A 17,496-nucleotide genomic window follows, 5' to 3' on the forward strand; every position below is an offset into this window, starting at 1 on the left:
ACCATAATATAGGCCTACCAAAAAAAAAAAAAAAAAGGAATAATCCCTTGGTCATTCTTTTTTTATTTTTATTTATTTATTTTGAGACAGGGTTTCTGTATATAGTAGTCCTGGCTATCCTGGAACTGTTTCTGCAGACCAAACTGGCCTGGAACTCACAAAGATCTGCCAGCCTCTTCCTCCCAAATGCTGGGATTAAAAGCAGGCAGCCCTATGCCCTGCGTACCATGGCCATTCTTTCAGGAATTCTTAGAAGGAAATCTTTATTCTTTTGTCACTCTCACGGATGACTAGGATTAGAGATATTTCACCAGGTAGGGTGAGGTTGGGGGATTAATTAATGCATACAAAGGACTGTGACTGGTGAAGGGCTAAGACTGTAAGGCCAAGAACAGTCAAGGAAAGATCTGTCAGCTGCCACTCTGGAACTCAGCACCTGCGGGACTATCTCTCTTAATTGCAGAAGACTACATGGATCTTCCTGTTGCTTTTCCAGGGAACGCATATCTGCTCAGCCACTTGAATCACACAGGGAAGAGTTTGAAGATAGAGGATTCCAATAGAGGGAGAAAGCCACCCAAAAAATATCCACTGTACGTTTATGTTCCCCGGGCTGGCGATAACGTCTCACACCTGTAAATCTAACATTTAAAACATGTGAGGATTAAGAGCACACCGTGAATTTGAAGCTGGTGATTCAGGATCTCGAGAATCCTGACTTAAAAAGAAGAATGAAGTTTACATTTTCTTTGCAATAAGCAAGGGGCCACATCACATTGGCATTGGGTACAGGGACATAAGGGGCCTGCTTCCTAAATTCCCAGATGGAAGGGCGTTCCCTTCCTTAGTCACCTAGTTTCCAGAGCAGGATGAGTTGATTTGGGGAGCTTTCTTTGTCGTTTCATAAAGTAGATTCTTCTTGGTGTAAGTTTTCAGGTCTCCCCTAGCTGCTGGAGCCAAACAGGTCTCGGTCTCGGTCTCAGTCTCGGTCTCCGTCGGGTCCCCCCACCCCCATTCTGCAGGGCCCTGTGTCTCAGCTGAGGATCCTGACAATCCAACCAAGCAAATGTGATTTCTTCACTGGCAGCAGCAACAGAGCAATGCACAGCCTTTTGGAGGGTTGGGGGGGTTGGGGGGAGGTGGTGGGAGGGAGTGTCAAAATTTGCAAACCTGGGATCCTGGGCACAAGGCCAGTGAGCTGCCTTGGTATTCTGGGGAAGGAAACTGGCCACCAGCTTCATTCTGTGCATGGTGTCTAACGGGAAAAACGGTGGGGAGCAGGGCTGTGTCAACTCCAGGGGGAGACGCAAGCTGCCTCCTCTTCTCTCCTTTGGGGATGTTACTCTTACAACTTGGGCAAAATCCATTCTCCTGAATGTGTGCATGTGTGCAGGAACCTCATTTCCTATATTGCTTGGACGTGATTGGGTAGTACTTTGAAGGGAGTGCTAAAATGCTAGCAGCCTTCCAGCATCCAAATGTGACTGCAGTATCCCTGAATAACTCAATTTCCTAAACTTGGCACTGGCTATAGCTTATCTCTTGCTAGGAAGGGATTCTAATTCACACCCCTCACACTTTTTAAAAATAGCTTTTATGGTTGCCAAGGGGAGGGCCTGGTATTTACTACCAGAGAATGTATGAATTAAAATACTAGCTCTCTCCCCTCTCTCGCAGGAGTTAGCTGAGCACTCTGATACTTGGGAGAAAACCCTCCCCACAGAAATGCCCTTCCTCCTTCACAGTGCCTGCCCACCTCTCTTATTTGTCCCTGGAAGGCAGCATGCAACAGGATTTAGTTGCTTAGTATTCATACCATGTCAAGATTGGAGTGAAAGCTTATATTGCAAGGCTGGGTGTGCGCGGTGGCCAGACCAAACACAGCAAGCAGTTCAAATCACGGTTAGATTATAAGAAAGCACAGGGCAGAGCCTGCAGGCCTTTCTTGTCAGTGGAGCAGTACATGAAAGCAATCACTCCATAAAGACTGGTTGGAGAGGCTGTGGTGGGTCCAGACTTGTACTTCCAGGGCTACTGTTACCTCTGAAAGTTGGCTAGGATTTTAACTATATTTTCCTCCCCCTCCACCCCCCTCCTCCTCCTCCTCCTCCTCCTCCTCCTCCTCCTCCTCCTCCTCCTCCTCCTCCTCCTCCTCCTCCCTTACCTTCCCTCCTCTTTTATCTTTTAAATATAAAACATCTCTGCCAGGATGGAGAAAGGAATAATTCCTCAGTATACTTCCACATTTCACAAAGGGACAGTAATACTAGAGGTGTTATCTGGCCCCATGATTACTACTGAAATAACAGACTCAACAAGGGAAATGGTGTTTGGACAGTAATTCACATATGTGAATGCTTAGCTCCATCAATGCCAGCTTTATTTTCTTCTCGCGATACACAAAGCTGGCAGACAATTTTAACTGATGAGGTAATGTCATCTTTAATTTAAAGAGCCTTGAGCTGTCCACTTTAACCAGTGATATCATCCTGGCGCTTGTCTCCCGGGGTTTTCCGTAGACATAAGTCATGGGTCCTGGCAGTTTGAAGAGAGTTTGTTAGCGACTGCACAGTCATCATGAAGATTTCCTTCACTTGATTTCTTTTAAATTGCCAAATACGGTTTATGTGACTGTCATATTTTAGCCAGGGGCCTGAAATGAATATATCCCAGGATTTTGAAAAGCAAGTTGAGGTTTGAAATAAATGGGTTGCAACAGTTTCATGTGAGTTCTAGGAGAAAAAAACGAAGACAAATCAGGTTTGTCTGAGTCCCAGGTAGTGGCTTAGTAAGAATGGAAGGGCTGGGAAGATGGCTCATTGAGCACAGTGCTCAATGCACAAACGTGAAGATCTGAGTTTAAACCCCCAGCAACCAAATGTCAAAGCCAGGCATGGCAGTATGCATCTGTAACCATGTGCACTGGGAGGTGAAGATGGGGTGGGGGTGGGGCTGGAGCTCAGTCACTGCTCAGCCGGTCCATACTAATCAGTGAACTCCAGATTCAGTAGGAGAATCTGTTTCAAAAAATAAGGTGGAAAGCACTTAAAGAAAGATATCCAATGTTGACCTCTGATACACACACACACACACACACACACACACACACACACACACACACACACACCCCACAATGGTTTTAAACAAAAATAGAAGAAAGGAAGTCAAAAGAAAGACTAAAAAAACAAACCGCCGAACCAGTGGAAATCTTGCTCTACTCAGGGACACCTGTGTTTCCTGCTGGACGTTTTCTGCCCTTTTTTAAGATCCTTGAGCTCTGAGCACACATTAACCCAGTCTGATCTTTTCACCGTTAGTCCTGTCAGCATGATTATCAAGTCTGAGTTTTCCTTGATGACTTCACAATTGCGGAGTCTCTTTTTCCCAACAATATCTCTTTAAAGATTCTGACTAGTGAGTATAAACAAAGTTACTCTCCACTTTTACATACCCCCACCCCTCTTTTTCAGTTTAAATCATGCTTCGTGACACTCGTGTAGGCTGGGGAGATATTCTGTCTCAACCGCTGAATGTGGCTAAAGAGAGTCCTTTCTCAGAAGACTGGAGTTGGGCAGAATGGCATTAAATAGTGAAGAATCTGTTTATTATTCTGTGGCCATATGTTTAGAAGGTCTCTCATAGAAATCAAAGTATTGTTCATGGGGCACTCTAGCCAAGGGGACATTCTGAATTCATAAGAGAAGCTCTCGGATTGAAAAGAATGTCCCACATTATGCACGGGACACCCCCTACCACAGACAAAGCAACACTACTTAATAATAGAGAAGTGTGCTTCAGAGATTTTGCTTTTTCTTGTTAATTGGTTACTCTAACTGACATTGTCTGCAAGCATAATGGACACCATTATTCTCAATGGTTCCGTGTTGTTGGTAATGTGCACGGGCGATGCGGTCCATTTTAATTATTGCATTTCACTGTTTCGTCCCCCTGTGCTGAGCACGGTGGTAAATGCAGATGGTGCATTCCCCACCCCCTTGACGGACCAGACCAGCTGTTACATTTCTCAAAATGTGAAACTGAAAGGGCCTTCCTCCCCACCTCACGACACCTCCCTTTCTTGTTTGCAAGGTATGACTATGTGGAAGTGATCGATGGAGAGAATGAAGGTGGCCGCCTATGGGGGAAGTTCTGTGGGAAGATCGCACCTTCACCTGTGGTGTCTTCAGGGCCCTTTCTCTTCATCAAATTTGTCTCTGACTATGAGACCCATGGGGCAGGGTTTTCCATCCGCTATGAAATCTTCAAGAGAGGTAAGTGACTTATATAAGAACAAGAATGACTAAATGATTCTTTAGTGTTGTTTGAAGTTTCAAGAGATCATATGAAAAGAAAGATGAAGGTCACGGCTACATCCTTTCATTTAAAAAAATCATTTTTCCCCTTATAGAAATGTTGGAAAATATTTTGAATAGAGTACATTTGAAATGGATCAAAAGTACTCAAAAATAATAATTTTTAAAAGATGCCACCATGAAATGTGTTGATTAAAGAGAGAATGTATCACATTGAATTCTCTGAAAGGCATTGATTCTTTTTTTTTTTCAGAAATATACAAAAATATTACTAGAGTTTATTCCCTCTCTTCCTTGTCCCTCTCCCTCCTGTCTCTCTCCATCCCCCTCCAAGATATCTAACCCAAACTACACTCTGCTTGTTATGTAGCCAAGAATGACCTTGAACTCCTGATGGTCCTGCTTCCACCTGCTGAGTACAAGAATCACAACTGTGTGGCCCCATACACACAATTTATACCTCCCTGGGGGTGGTGCCTCAGGCTTCATACAGGCCAAGCAAGTCCTCTACCAACTGAACCATATCCCCAGGCATGAAGTTTGATTTCTTTTGTGTCAGTCAGGGCAGTTCGTCTCTTTTACCTTAAATCTGTGGTTAATAATTTCCTTTTATTTGCCTGACAGTTCATAGGCTTCCAGTTTTGAGAGATTATGACCACACCTTGATAAAAACAAAGTTTGACATCTTATAACCACTTTCTAAGATTATACACACACACACACACACACACACACACACAAATATGACTAGATTACTTCCCTAAATGTCCCCCACCTTCCAATAAGATCAAGCTGGGACATTCAAGATCCAATCTGAAACAGGTTAACACAGCACTGTGGGGTATCTGGAGACCGTTGCACATTCTTCTTGTATTAGAATTTGTTTCTGATACTTAAATTTTTCAGTTGGCCAGTATTTCTTGACAATCCAGAAACAGTGACTAAGTCTAGAACATGCTGTGAAATACAGGAGAAAGTGCCTGTTTGAGTAGGAGATAAAAAATCTAGTGACAACAGTGTAAAAAAAAAAACCTAAGGTATTCCAGGTGAGCAATGGAACCAGGGCCCATAGCCCACAGCAGGAAGAAGCACTGGGAGTTTGGAAGCTGTCAATATGACGTCTTTACATTATGAAGATGCCTGACCCTGCCTCGTGTAGAAATAACATCTTGCATAATTATATGTAAGCACAGGACTGGGCAGACAGTACAGAGCTTGTCTTGCAAGCATGAAGACCTGAGTTGAACTCCTCACTGCCAAGATGTGTTGCCTATAATTGCAGTAGTGGGGAGCTGGAGAGAGTAGGATCCATGGAACATGTTACTCATCTCTACTTAATGAGCTAGTGAGACCTTGTCTCAAATTTGTTTGAAATAAAGAATAATACCTAAGACTGTGGCCTACACATACATATGAACCCCTGGTTACACGGATCCATGCTTTCTTGCGTTAAAAATTGTGTGACTTGTTACCCAAGGGGCATTACCTATCTGTAGGTACACACACATGCATTCACATTTGCTTGCTTTCTTGCATATGGTATCATCAAGGGCAGCAGGTGTCAGAAAAGGGGTAAAAATAGGCTTTCATTTTCAATATTTCTGAATGATCTGCAGGTAGTAGAGAAACAGATGAAGGGGAGGAGACAGAAGAGGGGGGAGAGATTGCTGACTTTTGGGAATTCTTCATTGTTTTCCATCAGAGCCCACACCCCAAGCACAGTTAGCCTACTCTCTTGTCACTCCCTGTATCTAGAGTGTTGCCTTTTCTCTTCAGTTTCATACAACAGACTCAGAAAATTACATCTTCTTTCTAAGTCCACTGCCAGGAACCAACAAGTAAACCAAAACTGTGCTTTTGCCAATGTAGATTAATCCTATTTGAGGCCTCTGCGTGGGCCACCAAGCCCCTGTCCTTATAACCTCTTCTGCTGGGTTAAGTCCGATCCTGCTGGATGCTGGACAGGACCTGAGCAGCCTTTGCCTTCTGTTCTTTCAACTGTCACTTACAACATTGAGCATCCTGCTCCAGGACTATCTCTGATCAGAGTGCTCACTTCTGCCACTGCCTGTCAGTGCGGACGGCTGGCCGGTGTATTGGTTTCCTCATCAGTGGAACCCAGCACAGCCATGTAGATTCGGATGAAACAAAAACATGTAATTCTGACACCTGCCATTGACCTGTGCTTGAGAGGAACTGTTACAGCAACTACCAATGAGCCAATTCCTTCCAGTCTCAGGGTCCTGTATGTATTCTTCCAAATTGCACTTGACCTTCTAGGAAACTTGGCTCCAGTCTCTTTTCTCAGGAAGCATTTCTAGTTAACCTGACTTTGCTGTGCACATGCTCAAGTTGTCCTGTGTGTATACACCTGATACAACGCACAGAGTGTATGGACAAGTGTACTATATATACATATATTACATTTACCAATGTTTCTCTTACTATCTTCAAATTTCCCCCATGTAACATATGCTTTATTTTCCAACACTGTCACTTCTATTTGAGAAATTAAAAAATTTCTACCACTTTTCTACCACTTCTCCTATAGTCTGTGTAAAAAATATTCACAAAACACATGCATAAATATATATTATTCCTCAGAAGTCATTTAATGGTACAGAACTCATAGATTTCTGATCTTCTGAAAACCCAGCACTCCTTCGAGGGCTCAGAAACTTCAAAAGTCTCTAAAAAAAAAACACATGGATTATACTGATCATAGTTTAATGCAAACAGGAAATTAATTTTTTAGATGCTGGCTTTGAGGTTTTCAGGCAGTGGATTACAAGTATGAGAATTTGCTATTCCTAAGCCCAGGAGCTGAGACCAAGGACTGTCCTGCCTGCAGCCTTAGTACCTCTTCACCTTTCCCCTGGTCACCTCAGACCACCTTGATTCTTACCCCAGAGCTCTGATTTTCTTTTACATCTACTCTCCCAGATGTAGGAACTTTGGGCCCATAGCCCAACATTCCCCTAAAGATCCTTCTCTGAGACATTCACACCTTGAGCCTGTCATTCTTCCACTATCCTGTCTGTTAGCCTGGGCCACCAGCCCCACCACTTGAAGAGTCTGGAGCAGTTTGTATAGACCTCAGTGTCAGGGGCTGAGTGGCAGTGTTTGGTACAGACTGTATAATTAACATTCATATTTAACAAGAACCAGGGACAGATGTTATTCAGTTGGTTGAGTACCTGCCTAACATGAAGGAATCCCTGGGCTCCATCCCCAACATGAGGTAAGCTAGTCATGGCATAAATTCTATTGCTTGGTCATTGAAGACAGGAGTAGCAGAATTTCACCATCATCCTCAGCTATGAGGAGATGAGGCTGAATTCCTAGGAAATAGGGGACCTTATCTAATAGAAACTCCAGGAAAGCATTGTAGTTATAATTATCCTATCCCCTTTGTCATTAATATACAGATCTGACTTCATTGGTAGCCACATAAGGCACTTGTCACCTTCCAAGTCATGGTCAAACATGGTACCCCTCTAGGTTTATGTGTACAAGCACTGCCCCCTTTGCAATTCACTGGCTTCCAGGCTGGCTTCACTAATGTTCAGCCCTGGGAGCTTCTGTGGAGTTCTTGAGCCCTCTCCTGCCACTGTCTCCTGTGAAGGGGCATTTTTTTCCAACGGGGCCAACTTATACAACAGTTAAAAAGGAAGATGTTAAAATGAGACAAAAATAATCAATCATTTGGGGTCGGGGATGCGGCTCAGTCGGTAGAGCACAGGTATAACATGTGCTATCCCACTTGAAAGATGAAGGCAAGAATATAAGAAGCTCAAGGGCATCCTCTGCTACAAACCAAGTACCAGGCTAGTCTGCATTCTCTGAGGCCCTCTCTCACCAAAAACAGCAGAGCAGAACAAAATAAGAATGTTGGTGTATGGTAGAGAAAATGAGAAATTATCATTTTCTTTTTCTAATCCAAAACTCAGAGCCCTGTGAAAACAAGGATGGCTCAGAGATACCTGAGGCTCCACGGTTTCAGTGGCCAAGATGTGGAGTCCATATCTTCTGGTGCTCAGCCTAGTTCTCTCCAGTCACACCTTGAGATTTCTGTGGTATATTGAGCCATACCCAGCCTGAAATCACTTCCAAGAGTGCATGATGTTGCCTGACACTGTGGAAATGTTGAAAATTGTGTAGTTCTGAAAGTGGAGTCAATGCTGGTCAAACTTTATTTTGTCTCATTGAACCATAGTCTCATTTGTCATGATAACCTTTCTCAGCAGAAGGTAATAATACCTGCATTTGAGTTCTCTGTGTACTTTACCTTAGAAGGCCTAACCAAGTGTTTCTTCCTCAGAGAGGAATTTGAGACATGAAGACACACTGCATCTTGGAAGTAAAATTCTAAGATTGACGTATCATACCTCATTCAATACAGGGATTTATTGTTTATTAGCTATGCAATTGTAAATTAATATAAAATAATACATTGATATGTAATTGTGGTATGTGACATATAGGGGCATGTACATATTTTGTAATTATTTTATGTGTTACTTATGAATTTGTAAGTCAACTTGGCATTATCAATGTTGTCTGAGAAGTTCCAAGAAAATTCAGAATGGAATGAAAACCTTCATCTAGAACTAACCTGGTAAAATGCAACAGATTCATGAGGTTTTAGCCATAATCAAAGATCTGGAGGTAACATGGAGTAGAGTGAGCCCATGTAAGAAAGTTTAGGAGGCATTCTTCACAAGCCAGATCATTTTTGGAAGGTCAGGTGTGTTGTGTCCAGGTAACAAGCCCTGTTCTTTTACACTCCTGAAGTGTGAATATATAACTCAGGTGCTAGCCAACTAATTTTCCCCAGAAGAACTGCCGGCGCCTCAGATGGAAACTAGGCTTATTGACCTGAGTCACTAAAACTGGCTTTGATGTCTAAGAAGTTACTTCAAGTCTTTGGGCATGTCTATTCAATTCAGTGTCAGACTGGGCAGATGGCTCCATCAGTAAAGCACTTGTCCTATAGACATAAGAATCTGAGTTTGATCCCCAATACACAAGTAAAATGCCAGGCATAATAGAACATGCTTGGAGAGATAGACTCTGGTCACTGGTCAGCCAGTCTAACAAATCTGTGAACCCTGGGTGAGGTCCAAGTAAAACAGAGAGACCCTGTCACAAAACAACCAGGTGGGTGGCACTAAGGAAAGACCACAGAGGTCATACTCTGGCTGCTGCATGCAGATCCACATGCACTTGCATACACAGAGTCATACATTCATGCACACAAAGATGCAAAGAACACAGTCTTGATATGTCACCTTCCTTCATCAACTCCTTGAATTCTTACAGTGACCTGTGAGTCACAGCCAGCCACTGGTGCAAGGAAAGAGGAGCTAACTTGAACATTCTTGGATTCAGTACTGAGATTCAAATCCCATTTTTGAGACTAGAGAGATAACCCAGTCGTGAAGAGCACTTTTTGCTCTTAGAAGGACTCACATTTGGTTCCCAGTATTCATATGGTAGCCCACAGCCATCCATAACTCTAGTTCCAGGGGTTTCAACCTTTGTGGGCACCAAGTACTCCTGTGGTGTACAGTGCTGGAAAACACAAACACACACACACACACACACACACACACACACACACACAAATAAAATAAAATAATTCTTTAAAGGGGAAGGGATATCCTGTTTTCTCTGCTTAAAATGTGGCTACCTGAAGATCAGAGCAGTGGTTGCCACAAGAGAAAGCTGGCTTTTCAACTCCGTAGACAGCACTAACCTGATTGGTGCTAGATGCCATAGACTTGGAATCTTACTCATTTATATAACTACAAGGTCAGCCTGTGGTACATACACACCTCCTCTTTTTCTGCAATCACAAATCACCACAGTTTGCAGAGTCCTGATAACCCTGAAGAGCCATTAAAATCACACATTGTAAATATGTAAAAATGAACAAATTTAGGATGGTATACAACACCACAGCTGATACTTGGGGGGAAGGTTATAGTGTCAGTGTTGATATCAGGTGACTCCTAGCATCAGGGCTATAATCACAGTTTATGGTGCCCTTGCTAACTGCCACACGTTGACATGCACCTGTGTCAACACTGCTCAGCCTGAGTCAGTCACCCAGGGTCCATGTACGAATTACCTTTCACATTCAGTTTGTCAAAGAGACAGAGGTCACATCTGGCAGAGTGACCGACTCACTGCCAGGGGAATCTGAAACCCAAACTCTCTTGGCTGAATTCTCTCCCTCGCCTCCATAAATGTTCTATTTCACCAATAAAGAGCTGTCAGCCTGAGATTTAAAGATCTGAGCTTGAAGGGGCTGTAATTATTTCTCTAGGGCTCTGTCGAGATTTCTGCAGCTTACTTAGTCATTGTTCCCACATGAATGAATGAATATATATATGTATATATATATATGTGATATCATGGTGTGTGTGTGTGTGTGTGTGTGTGTGTATGCCTGCAACATCAGATGCTTTTCAGTTACTCCACACAAATAGGACACTATGGTGAGCACAGTGAACCTTAGCCTGACTTTAGGTCACTGTTAAGGTTAAGGAATGGCTAAGCAGTGACTAGAGATGATGGTGGGCTTTCCTTAGAAACCTCTGCCTCCCCCCATACTTCTTGTGAAATTGGGAAATTTTCATTGTGTCCCTTTTATCTCTTGCTCGCAGGGCCCGAATGTTCTCAGAACTATACAGCACCTACTGGAGTGATAAAGTCCCCTGGGTTCCCTGAAAAATACCCCAACAGCTTGGAGTGCACCTACATCATCTTTGCACCAAAGATGTCTGAGATAATCCTAGAGTTTGAAAGTTTTGATCTGGAGCAAGACTCAAATCCTCCCGGAGGAATGTTCTGTCGCTATGACCGGCTGGAGATCTGGGATGGATTCCCTGAAGGTAACATCTAAGAGCAGCTGGAGAAACCCCTCAAAAAGGAGGAATCTTTTATAAATGTGACAGGGCATGTATCGTTTCTTAAAATAGTCCAAAATGAAAAGGGAAAATAAACTGCGAAGGTCAGGGATGGAATTTCTGTGATTAGAAAGGCTTTTCCAACTATGGCTCCCAACTCCTTCACTGTGTACACAGGCAGCAGAGTCTGGATTATCCCAAGTTCTGTGTGATTTCTATGATAGTTTGGAGATCAACCAATAGTTTTTCTGACCACTTTATTTCTGTTAATTAAAACATCATTACATCAAATCACTCATTCTAGAAATGAGAGGGGGAAAGAAGAGCAGAATTAAGGGATGACATATCAGGAAGAGAGGATGTAGTTGAAATTCTGAAGGTGGAGGGTGGGGGGTCAAGCCAGACCAAGTAAAACAAGACAATTTTGAGCATGGGTTTGAAGGAGTTTGGGAAATATTCACGTGGACATTTATGAAACTTTCAGGAGAGTTAGAAAGTAAATGCAAAAATTGACATGAAAATTCCAAACAATGAGAAGACTATGAAAGAACTTGTTGCAGCTGTGTTGCTGAAATTGTGCTTAGCCCAATTTCCTGTTAAGATTTCCCTCGAGAATACACTGCATATATTGGAAAGGACAAATCAAAGAGCTCAATGGCCAGCAGTTGAAGATGTACAACTATCTTTAAAATAGTAGCTTGGTATTCTTAAGCTGAGTACATTCTAAGTGAAGATTAGGTAAAATATGAAGGCAACTGCTTATATTTCTGAAAAGGACATTTAAATTCCAATCACTTTATCACTAAACAGCAGAGAAAAATTTAATGTTAGAGCAGCTTTATACTGTCACTTAATGAATGAGCAAGTTAACATTAGTTTGATCTATTCTTTCTTTTTTTACCTTATGAAGAAGGTTATAATGATCTTACAGAAATTCTTCCTTCATTAGATAATGAGATTTTCCCAAACATAGCACTGATTGATTTCCAAGCACTCAATCTGATAATTAGGAAAACAACATTATAATAATGTGGTAACAATAGTTGGAATGCATAATAATAGGTTTATTTGTTCACAACCCAAATTTGCAGCCTTCCTCTCTAGAACTTTCAATTAAAAAGACATCTGAGGAGGAGGTCCCATCAACCAACTTATTTAGAATACTTTTCGAAAGAGGAACATTGTTATTAGTGTCAAGGGTTTCTTAAAGTGGTAATTTTCTGGTTCTACAAAAATCACTGTGTTGAAACTAAGAATAATGTGAGTTGCCAGCCCTGTGCACCCATGGTTTGAACTGAGCCAGAGTTGACTTATTTCCAGAGAACACTAGCTTTGGGATATGAAGAAGTCATTATTTTGTTTATTTTGGAGACAGGATCTCATGTTGTACAGGCTAGTCTCAAACTTACTACATAGCTGAGAATGTCTTTGAACTCCCACCTTCCCAGTACTAGAATTCCAGGCATGCATTGCCACACCTGGTTTATGCTTTGCTGGGGATTGAACCCAGATCTTCATGAACACTAGACAAGCACTAAATCAACTGAGCTATATTCGCTACACAAAATCTTTGTATGCTTGTTCATAATTACCTGGCCTTATCCAGTCCACACCAGCGCCAGCATACTTCTAGTTTTCTCTCTTCTAGGGAAAATGGGAACTGACCCTCCTGGGTTTTTTGTTACTGGCACTAGAAACATCTTTGTCATTGTAGTTCCACACTCATAACTCCAAATAGATTGTTAGTCTCTGATATCCTTTCCAGAAACAATATCCAAAAGGTGTAGAAGGATTTTAGTCATTGCATGACCTTATGTTCCATTTTATCATAAATATCAAATTAACTAAGTAATTAAAAGATATCTATTGACTCAAATTGACTTTGAAGAAAAGCAGTATACTCTAAAACTCTGAATTCAAGGCATGCAGGTTGCAAATCGTATGTCTCTATCTCTCACTCTCTGGAAACTTGGGGGATCCATGAGTTCTGAAGGGATTGGTACAGAGAGTCAAACCTGCCTCTGCAAAGGATACTACATGTTTGTGTGGACTGAACAATGGAACCAGAGAATGATGAGTTCACACCACTGTTGCATCTTCTCTGAGCTGGGAAGAAAGACCAGAGCTTAGTTGTCATTGACATTGTGGAAATGATCAACAGAGTCAATAATGAGTTTCTTAAGAGCTAGATGAGTGCTGCTGTTGTTTTTCTTTACTTTTACATTTAAAGTAGCCTAGTAAGACCACATGGATGGAAATAGATGTGCAAGCTTTAGAGATCCTCTACTGATATGCTTGTTAATTTATGAAACGTTGAGTGGCCTGTCTGGTGCCTATGAAATGATTCCTTTCTGATAAATTAAAGTTTTCTCACTCTTTAGATGGGCATGGTCATATATATGCAATCCTGGAACTTGGAAGGCTTAGGTAAGATTAATGAGTTCAAGGTTAACCGAGGCAACATAATAAGTACCAGGCTGTCTCAAGAAAATAAAACAGAAAAACAAAACAGAAAAAACAAACAAAAACAAAGAAACAAATAAAGGCTTTTTCTGTTTTGTCATTGCTTTTCTTCATATAACAAGACAAAAGACCACGTTATTTTCATTCTGAGGTAGAGCTATGATTATTGGAAAGAGTAATGGACTTGGGTGCTGTTATCTAAGCAAAACAGACATTCTTTTACCTTCTCATCCAACCTGATAGAACTAGGGTCTTGCTTTTCAGAGGTTGTGTATCCTCCTTACTAAGTCCTCAGTAATTTATTTTTGCATTATACTTCTGGGTTTGGTGATCTCTTTGGCCTTTGGGTCCACAATTACAAAAAGAAGAAAACAGTAGCCCTGTTCAAATAAAACACAAATGAGCACATACGTTGCGCATGAGAGTGCCTTGTCCTCCTGGCGCAGATCAATATTGCATTAGCTTTCGAAGCTGAGGTCCCCCTGTTGCTCACAAAAATTCAATACCTCTTTGTATTATTGTTGCCAAAGCCTTTCACTCTCATATCTTGAGGGCTCCTAAGGAAACATACAGGGATCTGTCTGGGGGCAATGTTCTAAAAGACAGAAGACAGATTTACCCAGTATGCCTCCAACATTATAAACCAGTGAGTCATGGAGACTCTCTAAATTATGAGTCTGCATTAGACAAGTTCTCTTCTGTTTCCTCTTTCAAAGAGACTCTCCCTGCCACCCTCCCCAAAGGAATGGGGTGATAGGGAAGAGGGGGATGGCTGTCAGTGCTTCCCTCGCCAGTGTTGGTCGGGAAGGTCAGGGGCTGTGGTGATCAAGGAACAACCCCAAGGATTAGGACTGTAAAAGTTTGCCCACAGACTAAAGAAAAAGATTATGAAACCACACTAATGGAATTTAAATGAGTGGGAACCATGAGGAGAGGATGAATGGACACTAAGCCTCCCATTTATAACTGCAGACCAAAATGGGATTCTTACCCAGGCAAGGGAAGAACTGAGTTCTTGGCTCCAGCAAGATGTTTTTGTGCATACATTATGGACAACCTAGAGCTCCTTGGTCAAGAAAAGAATTGTTGAATTAGTGGCAGAGCCTCACATCCAGGATGAAGAAAGCCTGGCAAAGAGCTAGCACTTGCAGAAGAAATCCAGGCCAAGAGTAAGCTGAAAAGGAGTGAAACTAAGAGTTCCATTTTCCAAAGCAACTGTAACAAAATTCTCTTTGCAACATTCAAAGCTATTGAGCAGTGTGGTGCTCTTTAAAGGATCATTATCACCCTCCCTCCTAGGATACCCTTGTGTTTTCCTCATGGTAAACCACATTACACACCAAGTTTCTAGAGTGAGGGGTGATGGCAGAAAGAACAGCCTTTGAATTTAGTCGAGTTGATGACTTTGAACACATCGAGTGATCACATATTCAAAGTAATGCACAGTGGGCCGAGGACTGAGGATTCATGGGTAGAGTGCTTACCTAGCATACACAAAGCCCTTGATTCATGTATATAAAAAGAGTATTACGCTAAAGCTGGCCACTAAGCTCAATTGGGAGATTTGTTTGCCTTATCAAATGAAGCCCTGGATTCAATCTGCCTATTACTGGGCATAGTGGAGCACTCCTGTGAATCTAATGGTGAAAACAGAAGATCATAAGGTCAAAGTCATTGTCAGCTATGTGGCCAGTTTGAGACCATTCTAGAACATACATTAAACCCTTTCTCAAAGACAGCAACAAAAATAAACTGAAATATATGCAGCACCTCGGTTAGTTTTTGTTTTGTTTAAGAGGATTGATCAAACTGAAATCTGTCAGCCAAGGGTCTACATACAATAAAATACAAAGTTTTCAGATTGGCTTTCCACTTACAAAGTCAGTGGTTCTTGGGGCTTCGGGAAGACCAGCTCTTGTGGGCTTCACATTTGCAATGATATTTGAGTCTGTTACCCTCATCAGCTACCTTCTGCACAGGTTACAGGCATGGCCCTTGGAGACCCATGTCCCTTTTGAAGACCTGTCCCTACACCCTAGGGAACAGGAAAAAGTTCAGTTCCTGGGATCCTTAAATGGAGCAGTCAAGCACATAGAACAATGGTTTTCTGAGAAGGGAAAATGGTCTACACCAGACTGTCCTTCAAAATTCAAGCCATCTGGTATATTTTTACCATATGTGAGATAAAAAAAAGTACGAGAGAAAAATGACTACTTTTTTGTTTTGTTGATCTGAACAGATCAGTGGAGAGGTCCCTTAGCTGCTGGGGGCTTCTGCACTAAGTGACTCATTGCCAAGGTTGAGCTAAAACATTTTAGTAGAAGTCCAGCTATACCAAGCCAAATCAGAATTTGACTTTAACACAAATTAGTCAGTGTTGGGCCATTCATGGCCTAAGGCAAACATATCTCCTGCTGGGTACAAGTAGTTACTGTGGGCCATTTCTTGGCCATTAAATATAGTGTAGTACAATTCCGACTCTTGGGTTTGGAAGAGTTAAAAACAGAAATCATAAAAACACATTTTCCATTCATTTTAATTGTGACTTATTATCATATATAAAACCTCCTGTTTATAGTCTCTAAGTCTTGAATAGTTAGAATTGTCTATCAGTTGTTGTGCACAGCCATGGAGGGTATTTTGTGTAGGTGTGTGATATGAGTGATTTAGAATCCAAGGCTACATAGTGAAAAGAAGAAAATTGAGGTTGTGTGGCCCTGGATACTTGTTGGGACAATAAGTGTCTTCAGGCTGTCCTCTGGGTAAAGGAGTAGTGAGATACCTGGACCTTGCCTAACTGGAATCTTTTCTGCTGATCTGTAGAAACAGCTTAGATTGAAGGTGAACACCAAGGTAGCACCAGATGACTTGGATTGCATTCTTTTCAACTGAAGCAAGCTCTATGTGTATCCACATGTCAGCATACTTGTGTGGAGGCCAGAGGGCAACCTCACGTGTATGTGTGTGTGTTGTTGTTGTTGTATATTTTCTCATGTATGTGAATATGTGTGATGTGAGTGCACATGTGTGAACAGGCACATGTGTGTAGAGGTCATGTGGATGACAGAAGCTCCCATCTAGGTGTCTATTGATCTTCACTTCATTTTCTGAGGGAGAATCTGGCATGAAATACAGAGTTCACTCATCAACTTGTTTCGGAGAGCTCTGCCTCTACCTACTGTGCTCTGGGATTACCACTGAGCTACTATGCTTGCTTCATATGTATATGCTGGGGATTTAAACTCTCATCATTGTTGCACTGAACCATCTCCCCAGCCTGTTCCATTCCTAAGAACATTAATGCTGGTTGGGGAATATGATTGTCCTGAGAATGCCCCTCTGAGCATCTTCCCAAATCCTATGCACAGATTCATCCAATATATTCACTATCCTTCAGTTAACCAGAGGACACTCAGCTTAGGTGACAGCAATCCTTGTGTTCTGTGGAGACTTGTCCTTCTGAGTGGTTATTTTTGCATCTGCTGTAGAGGAAATCTAACATTCTCTGTACTTCTACTTTTCCAGTTGGCCCTCACATTGGGCGTTACTGTGGGCAGAAAACTCCTGGCCGGATCCGCTCCTCTTCAGGCATTCTATCCATGGTCTTCTACACTGACAGCGCAATAGCAAAGGAAGGTTTCTCAGCCAACTACAGCGTGCTGCAGAGCAGCATCTCTGAAGGTCTGTATTTGTTCATCTCACAAAGCCCTATAGTAAACACTACCCATTATTTCTCACACACCTGAGGCCACACAGAACACTAAAGAAACGTTCTGTGAACTGTGGTGCCCAGTGTTTGATTTTTC

The 17,496-nt window shown here is 42.1% G+C and overlaps 1 protein-coding gene across 1 annotated transcript in view; it reads left to right on the forward strand.

Moving 5' to 3' along the window:
* Nrp1 (neuropilin 1) overlaps positions 1-17,496 on the forward strand; it is a 146,617-nt gene that overhangs the window by 55,237 nt on the left and 73,884 nt on the right. The window contains 3 exon segments of the mRNA XM_032887401.1: positions 4,090-4,271; positions 10,985-11,212; positions 17,216-17,371. Coding sequence (XP_032743292.1) covers positions 4,090-4,271; positions 10,985-11,212; positions 17,216-17,371 — 566 coding nt within the window.

Source organism: Rattus rattus, chromosome 17, assembly GCF_011064425.1.
Source record: "Rattus rattus isolate New Zealand chromosome 17, Rrattus_CSIRO_v1, whole genome shotgun sequence".
Classification (NCBI taxonomy): domain Eukaryota; kingdom Metazoa; phylum Chordata; class Mammalia; order Rodentia; family Muridae; genus Rattus; species Rattus rattus.